This window comes from Electrona antarctica (assembly GCF_951216825.1).
Source record: "Electrona antarctica genome assembly, chromosome: 7".
Lineage (NCBI taxonomy): Eukaryota > Metazoa > Chordata > Actinopteri > Myctophiformes > Myctophidae > Electrona > Electrona antarctica.
This window is the reverse complement of record NC_136812.1, coordinates 16,684,066-16,693,436: the sequence shown is the minus strand read 5'-3', so window position 1 is coordinate 16,693,436 and position 9,371 is coordinate 16,684,066. Positions and strand designations below refer to the sequence as shown.

At 40.5% G+C, this 9,371-nt stretch overlaps 1 protein-coding gene across 1 annotated transcript; it reads right to left on the bottom strand.

Moving 5' to 3' along the window:
* Window positions 1-17: 17 nt before the first annotated feature.
* Window positions 18-8,732, bottom strand: rex1bd (required for excision 1-B domain containing). Its single transcript, XM_079506809.1, has 5 exons — window positions 8,589-8,732; window positions 7,744-7,826; window positions 6,587-6,791; window positions 2,427-2,515; window positions 18-522 (listed from the first exon to the last, which is right to left on the bottom strand). Exons 1-5 carry the CDS (start codon window positions 8,589-8,591, stop codon window positions 450-452), a joined length of 453 nt encoding a protein of 150 aa, XP_079362935.1. The 5' UTR covers window positions 8,592-8,732; the 3' UTR covers window positions 18-449.
* Window positions 8,733-9,371: the final 639 nt, after the last annotated feature.

Here is a 9,371-nt window from a genome sequence, read left to right as displayed (position 1 = left end):
AATGGACATGATTTGTCTTGGAATGTTTTTTTTATTATTATTGTTTAATAACAAACAATTACCAGACATGTAAAAATCAACTGAACTTCAGAGAATTCTTTCAAATGACATTTGATGTAATATTTCATAATATTTACACTACAACACAAGAAACCTTTTGCTGAGCCACGAGGTACTGCATGCCACACGCACGCACGCACGCACACACGCATGCCACGCACGCATGCACAGTCGCACACACCTTGCATCCGAGATGCCCTCCCTGGGTTATAGGGTTGAGACTGCGGTATTGAGGAAGATGGGCGGGGCCAGCCAGGCGTGGGATCAATAAGTGCAACCGATGAGTCCAAGGTGGGAGCTGTCCTCAGCAGTCGATCAATCAGCACCACCGATCAATCCCTGCCTGGTGGTCTGAAGGAGCTGCCAAGGGTCCTCCTGGGAATCGCCTGTCAATCACACTCCTCAGAGTCGTACTTAAAGTCCTGCATGATCTCACTCAGTGACTCCTTGTTCTTTATGATGCTAGAGAAAGAGAGGAGAGGGGGGGGGGGTACAGACAACAGAACAGAGGAATAAGGTAGTAATTTAGAATACACTGTTCTGTAAATATGCATTTGATTGATTGATTGATTGTTTATTTATTTCCGTGTCCTGCACACAATGTGCCCAACCCTCATGGGTTTATAAGACACCATTTCACAATTGCATTTACAGCATGTTTACATTACATACTTCACACATTTACAGCATGTTTACATTGCATAATTCATTATATTACAACTCAGATTTATACAGAGTACTCTGTCTTCTTTCCCAAGCTTGACAAAAAGTCTGCCAGAACAAAAGTCCCTTTGGCAAAACATATCTCCGTTTTTACATAGTCATTTAAATCTAGGAAATCCCCACAGATATAAGACATCTTATTAACCAAAATATCCCTTAAGTCGTCATATTTAGAGCAGTAAAACAAAAAGTGAACTTCGTTTTCAATTTCATCAAGATCACAGAACAGGCAAGATCTCTCTTCTTCAGGACTGGCATTAAACCTGCCAGTCTCCAGTGCTAATGGTAATGTTCCTGAATATGCATTTGAGACTGTGGATGTCACTCATGGACCCACGTCGCCGAAGTCTGTTTATGTTTCAAAACCAACGCCCTAAAAGATATCGTCACAGTCGGGCAGAAACCTCCTATGTCCATATTCTAACTTAGTGTTTTTCATAAATTAAAGTCCTATTTATTTGATCATACTACACAAAAGTATCGTACGTAGCAGATCCACAAACTCAAAAAGCTGCACGAAGTGACACGTTTTGACCTTGTAGAGCTGCTACTTTTGTGAATTTATGAATATAAATCCTATTATGCTTGCAAAATAAATACATTGATTGTGCACAGATCTGAGTGTGCGGAGCTTCCCTTTATTTATTTTTATATTTTGTTATGAATATAAATCTTGAAAAGTAACTGCTTTGGCCTTACCAAGATGTGTAAAACACCATATCAACTCTCTGTGGTGCAATTTATTCTTTCTCTTGGAAGCTAGGACATTCTAGAGAGCTTCCTAAACAAGGCGTTCTTGTTTTGTGCAGAAACCCAAGCAGCACACTAAAGTCCTCAGTGTTAAAGCTGCAATCCATAGGATTAATTTCCTTTCCAGGATTTGAACCCAGGTCTCCCGTGCGGCAGACAAAAGTTCTACCAGTGAGTTTAATTTCCTTTCCAGGATTTGAACCCAGGTCTCCCGTGCGCCAGACAAAAGTTCTACCAGTGAGCTAAGACAGAACGCCCGCTTGGGCAGGGGAGTTATTGTGCTTTGAGCTGCAGGCCAATATCGCCAGTGTTACCACTAGAAAACACCAAGCACCATCAAAATAAAACAAGAAAGCAGGGAGATCACATCCAACCACTGCAGATGCAGATGTGCTAGTTATATTGACTTAACATAAAAAAAAAACTATATATTTTTTGTTTTTATATATCTTATATTCACTGAAGCATTTCTGGATTGCAGCACTGAGAAACCACAAAAGTTAAATGAACACAGGGTTTTAGCAGTTAACCCATTTTGACCTGAGATCAGATTCTAAAAATGTCTTCTACATGCTGACAGTTTTCTGAAAAAGCTATGTTTCTATGTCAGTCGTTCTTCGATTTTTCAATAGCTAAAGCACAACATAATGCTAACACCAAAAGGGGTTCCCGCCCAAAATGGGTTAAATGAACACAGGGTTTTAGCAGTTAAAGTAAAGAATTTTACGTTATTCAAACTTTGCTCATTTTAAGTGTAACACTCAACTGTTTTCATATATCCTATATAGTTATGCCAGCAGGCACTGGCAGCGTCCCAGTGGCAGAGACAGTGTAGGTAGGGGTCAACGGGGAGCTAAAGTAGTAAAAGGAGGAGCTGTAAAAGCTGTTCTTACTCGTGCTTGATCTCTTGAATCTTCTCCTGACAGCCCTCGTCTTCTGGGTGATCCTGGGCCCTCTGCCTGGCCAGCTGCAGCTTGGCCGTCTGTGGACAAGGCACATCACATCAGACATATGCAAACCATTCATCAATGTATATTGGACTTAGAGAAAGAGGACGCTGGGATGAATTACACTGGCTCCATTGCAATGCTGCAAGAGATTTGCCAGAAATGTATTTCTTTTTATTGTTATTGTTAAATAAGAATACATATGCAAGCCGTTTTGAAAAGGGTTACGCTTCCTTTATACTCCACAGCACGACAGTGTTGTGCGTCAAACTCAACTGATCTACAAGCCCACAACGTGTTGCGATGCTACATACATGCTAGCATGTAGATCGTCTATTTTCTATGCGTGGAAACAGCCAACCAAGTAAAATAACAAAGTATAAATCTAGTTTTAAGAGTGAGAAGAGAATGCTCTCAGGCATGATATTCTCACTCATAGGACATGGGGTTTGAGCCTAGCCAGAGTCATAACATTTTAGCACCAGTCTGACTCAAACAGGCTGACCATGAAGAGAGGGCGTAATAGATACTGCTGGTCACAAATCGCTGACTTGACATGGCGTGATGGTGTTACTTGTAAAAGCATCGCAGCGTTAATTCCCATAATATTATGTGAGGATTTGATACGGGATCTTGCTAAATGATACCCTGAGCTGCACAATAATAATAAAATGAACTTGACTGTTAATATACTTTGTATTCTAGTGGTGTATAAATAAAATATATTAGAATGACCTTGAACCATACATTATTATCTGGACTCTGGAGTACTCTAAACATTTCACTGACATTTTTACCACAAACTTTCACCACTGAAATACACTTTTTTGTCGTCTTTTCTACAAGAATTCTGCCTCCTTGTGGTTGACTCGAGTAAGTATACCAGATATTAACATTGGTGTTACTGTTAACAATAACTCTACAATGAAATTTGTAGAATCGCTAAATATACAAAAGATGTTGGGTACCACTCATGTTGACATCGTTTGTCACGTGGACAAATAAACCCAAGGTTCTATCTCTGCCTGCTTTTTGAGTGGTGTAAACCACTCCTACAACTGGCTTTGTTAGTGCAGAAAAAATGAGCATGGTTGCTATGTTCACCCTGTTCACCCGGGTGTGATTTCATTACGTCAGACATGAAATCATGTCTGTGCAGAAAAAATGAGCATGGTTGCTATGTTCACCCTGTTCACCCGGGTGTGATTTCATTACGTCGGACATGATTTCATTACGTCAGACAGGCTATATTACACCACTCAGTTCACACGGGTGTGATTTTTATGTTAATAGTGAGGGATCCACAGGCCCAAGAACTCAAGAAAATGGGTTGAACCTGACATGGTATACTTTTTTGTTCTGCATCGTTGTGTAGGTAGGCTGTCAATAAATGCTTCCCAGATGCACAGAACTACACTGATAATTGTCATTCCACGTAACCCTACGGACTGGGGCGGCAACTGTCAGCAGGGAGTGTTGGGCGTGATAAGTAGGACGAAGGCTCTACTACGTCCTCCCGGTAGGGGCTCCTCACTGGTAGGTGAGTCAGTAGGATACAACAACAGTGACAACAGAGAAGCATGTGGATAGGAATCAATTGGCATAAGGACTAAATTGGTGAGAAAAAGATTAGCTACGCTACTGAAACAGAAAGTCTTAACTGGCATCAGCCAGCGGACAAGGAGAAATATTTGTTGCAAGTTCTTCTGACAGCACTTTCAGAGCGGACAGAACATATGGTAATCTAGATATGGATGACACCAAACACTGTGATGACTCCAAGAGCACAAATCTGGGTGAACGCCTGTAAAAATAAAAAATAAAAAAGGATTGTAGGCACTGGCTGCAGCAAGAAAAAGACAGCCCCAATATGACTTACCACATTTGCAGCACAGCACTGCAAAAAAACCCACTTTAGAATAGATGGCACTCAAATCTAAGAAGGCCTATGAGGAAGAGGGTGCAGTTGTTCAAAACCTGTACTTGGTGGAGGACTTGGATGAAGACAAGAAGGTGGAGGTCATCAGTCACAAGTGGACAAGTTTCCCAGCTTCTCTGTTTGAGCCAGATCCATCCCTCGACCAAGGGGAAAAGAAAGGCTGACTACAGTACTTGGCTGCGATCAAGACATCCATTGGCAGCTCATGGAGGGGAATGGACAGACCGCCACCATTCACAGGCATTCACCAAGTCTGCAGATGCAGAATTGTGGCCCGTTTGGATTGAACATCTGATTGTTGATGACATATGTTATTTTCCTTACAATTTCTGCCTCCTTTGTTCTTTGGCTCTTGGGAGTCTCCACAGTGTTTGGTGTCATCCATAACCTTTGCGCGCTCTGAAAGTGATGTCAGAACTGGAAGAGCTAAGTATTTCTCCTTGGCTGCTGACTGCTGTGCTGACTGATGCCAGTGAAGAGTTCCATCTTGGCATCTGGGTTATAGGTCTTTGTATGGAACTTAGTTCCCATTCTTGAATTCTCTATGGATGTTTGGAGCCAGTGTAGGTAGTAGACATGTAACGATATATCGTACATCGATATATATCAATATAAACTGGTGACAATTTAAATATAAACATGTATCGTGATCCAAACAGCATCGGGTTAAACTCCCTTTCTTGTTTAGCGGCCCTACGCCTGGCAGGAAGAACACAGGGTGAAGAAGGTGAAGAAGTTGATGCAGACTGCAGTGAGCAGAGAGAAGTTGATGCAGACTGCAGTGAGCAGAGAGAAGTTGATGCAGACTGCAGTGAGCAGAGAGAAGTTGATGCAGACTGCAGTGAGCAGAGAGAAGTTGATGCAGACTGCAGTGAGCAGAGAGAAGTTGATGCAGACTGCAGTGAGCAGAGAGAAGTTGATGCAGACTGCAGTGCACAGAGAGAGACGCACAAACAGTATTGTGAAAAGAAACGAAGACGATATTGGATTTGTGTAGGAAAAATAATAAAAAAATCGTATTGTGAAGCTAATATTGTGAATCGAATCGTGAGTTGAGTGAATCGTTACATGCCTAGTAGGTAGGCATCTCATTGATTCTAGGTAGTAGGGCAGGAGTGAATTGTTACATGCCTAGTACGTAGGCATCTCATTGATTCTAGGGCAGGCACTTGCTACAAGTTATGCCAACATCTCTTCTGCTTCAGCCAGGTCTTCCTCCCACAGGCCTGCACGTCAAGTGTGGATGAACTGCTTCATAATGATCACCATCATGTTATGTACATTAGCCAGATCTTTGTTGTCAAACTCAGCCATTAGAAGAGGGAATGGTGGATATCTATCTACCGCCAGGCTGTAGAAGTCAGCAAAATGCTGACCACTATTTATATTTACAAGCAATGTCAACAGTAAAACAGGACAGGTGTCTGAGCTCTTCAACATAGCCTATGTAATGTTTCACCAATGGCTATCTTATGTGAGACGGTGGTTCTTAAATGATAAGGATGTGTGGCTAGTGGCTCAGTCTATTGGTGCACAGACCATATGCTGTGAGCACATGGACCCATTCCAATCCGACTCAAATTGTTAATTGCAATGGCCTGGCCGACTTGGAAGGATTAACCATTTTCATACAGGGACATACTGTACATTTTGCACTAACTGTGATGACAGTACATTGAATAACATAACATTTCATTACTAACATTAAAATTACTAGGTTGATGCCCATTGGGACTTGGGAATGATGCCCGTCAGGAAGGCATACCTCTCCGGTTATGCAAAAGCTGTTGTACCCATTGTCAGAACACGAGTATTTGGTGCAGTACCCATTATCGTAGCTCTATGACATCTGTACTATAATGTCGCAGTGATGACATCAGGGATCTCCATGTATAGGCATAAAATGGACACAGACAGACAGATGGAGAAATACAGGCAGGCGCGCGCGCACACACTGCATTTATGGATAGATAGAGGTACTTTAGGTTACTTGCAACCCTGTTCCACTTTTGGGTCCCTACTCACACGTTGAGAAGCAGATGCTGGGAATTCCCTGTACCAAATGTGAAAGCTTTTAACATATTCATTGATCTCCCTCATAATGTCTGAACATAAATGAAAACAAAACCAAGACACAAAAACCAGTCAATATCAATGTTCTTCCTACCAGCTCAAGCTTCTGCTTCTCTTTGCTCTGTAGTTTGTCAATGTGCTCAGAGAGGTCTGGCCTGTCATAGTCCTGGTGCAGTTCGTCTTTGATCTCCAGCACTGCTTTGGAGATGCCACAGAAGGCCTGCGTTATCTCGTGCACCAGCTGTCTGTAGTGGTCAAAGTCATAGTGGGGGCCCGTCCTCAAGTAGGCCTCATGTCCTCTGGAAGAAAGTTAAAAGTCATCACATTAACGACAACAGACCGTGGCAGAAACACCACTTACAATTTCTGGGGAGATTGGAAAAGAGACTCTGCACACCATCAAGCCAAAAGAATGATGTGTCCAAAAGTTAATGGTATAATTTGGTGTGCGGACTAGATGTGCGTGACTTGGCGTCTTTATCAAATAATAGCATTACTCATCATCCTTTTCATGAGTTATTAAAAAGGCTAAACGTAGGGCTGCAACTATCGATTATTTTCTTAGCGATTATTCTACCGATTCCTTTTTCAATGAATTGAATAATCGAGATGCAGTTTCATATATTTTAACAATTTTATCAACGAACGAATAGATTGAGTAAATCAATTAGTCTGATTGACCACGTACGCCATACAACTTTATACTATGTTGTAGCTTGTAGAGTAGGTGTCACGCAACAATAATCTAACAGTACACTGTGAGCTTGTAGATCTGCTATTTTCTGTCATTCCCCAAATAGAATACTTTGTTACATTGTTTTCTTTATATATATATATATATATATATATATATATATATATATATATATATATATATAATAACTGTTGCACCCTTACAGCAGTAATTAGTATGAAAAGTAAACAAGTGTATATTGTCTCGGTCGGGTGGAAACCTCATGTCAAAAACCTTTCAGGAATCAAATAAAGCAAAATAGCAAAGACTGCAGATCGACAAGCTCATAAAACGTGTTGTGGTTTCAAGCTTGTACATCTGCTATTTTGGATACTGTGTGAATTTGTAGTATGATAAAGTAGGGTGTTCATTTAGAAAAAAAGTTAAAATATGGAGATTAGAGGTGCCCGATTGGAATGGATCATTGTTCACAAATCTCAGAATGCATGCAGTAGGCTAAATTAATGAATTACTTAATGATGAACTGAGTTCATCATTTTGAGCTTTGGGTCACTTACTCCTCAAAGAAACTGTAGGTTTCAACTCGCTCAGCTTGCAGGATATAAAACCGCTGGATCAGGGCTTTAAAGTCTGTAGGTACCTAATGTGATGAAGATGATAATAATAATGAAGATAATCCATATTCCATATACATAAGGAGTGGTGAAGAAGAAAAAAATATATATCATTATTTACTTGAGCTCTCCAGTTAGTAACTTCAAGTTAGTTAACTCAAGCGCTCAAGTAGTATACACACTTAACACTGACATACATGACACTTTATGAACCAAAATGTTATGGACCCATTGTGCAAATTATGTTTTAATGTACGTTTTTTTAAAATGCACTGATCTGAATTGTTTCGCACAATAACAATAAAGATATTGTGATATACATCTGATCACACAGTCATAACAAGAATGCGCGGCTACAGCACCAGACTGACTTTTACTTTGTATGATGAGCATTGAGCAACATATACACAAAGATAATTTGAAAAAGTATTGAAGGGTCACTAGTAAAACCCTAGCCTTGGATCAAGACTATTATATTATGTATTTTATCGAGTCTAACTTTTGATATCAAAATCTTAAAAATAAAAAATAAACATCCATGACAGTTGGTCCAATGCTATAAAATGCTATAACGTTACGAGACAATTCATTCATTCTAATCTTGGGACTCAACAAAAGAAAACACACATTTTAGTTCGACACAAAAAGGTAAAGCTGTACTCTACTTTTAGTTTACAGACAGTACATGAACAAGTTAGCCACATGCTTTAGCTTTAGCACATGTCTGGGAATGAAGACAGGAGTAGATAACGTAAACTATGAAGTAAGATAGGCTACAACATACGTACCATAGTGGTGTTTGTGAATATTGATTCAAGTACGGCGACGTTTGTTTTACTATCAGTTTACGATAAACGATACTGACATTGTTGTGATGCTGAGAGAGTCAGTTTAATGCTTTATCACTGTATGCCAATTCATGCATGCACTGTCTGGTCAGTGTTGCCATATTTTCTGAGAGAAATAAGCAACCCGGTCTAAGAAAACGAGCCCAAAATTAGCACTTTGCTCATTTTGAGCACACGGAACACATTTGAAAATAGGTATACAAGCTCAATATCGCGACGCACTGTCTGTGAGCTTGTACAGTATATCCGCTATTTTCAAAAACTCTTGGAAAAAATATATATAATATTTTTGAAACCTTCTAAGTTACCGTAACATCGCTTATAATAAGCCGACATGGCAACACTGTCTCTGGCCCCTCCCACCCCGGAACACAACACATCACTCACAGCTCGTGGTGGGTTTTCAAAATAAAATCCATTTCGATACATTTGCAATGATTAGCAATGATTGGATTGCGTTAATCAACTTCCTGCATTAAATCAGTCTGCAGTTCATCATACAGTTCATGAGAACCTTATTCTGCAAATCTGCAAGACATAATTATTGCCACTGCCGAGTCCCGACCCAGCTGTGGTAGACAGTGGTTCTCAAAGTGTGGTCCGGGGACCTGTCTAGAGCAGATGTGAGGTCCTTGGGGTCCATGGGCCACTCCCCAGCTAAATGACTCATAGTTGATTGAGAAACTTGGACCTTGCTTAGAGTCTGTAAGAAAAACTCTTAGC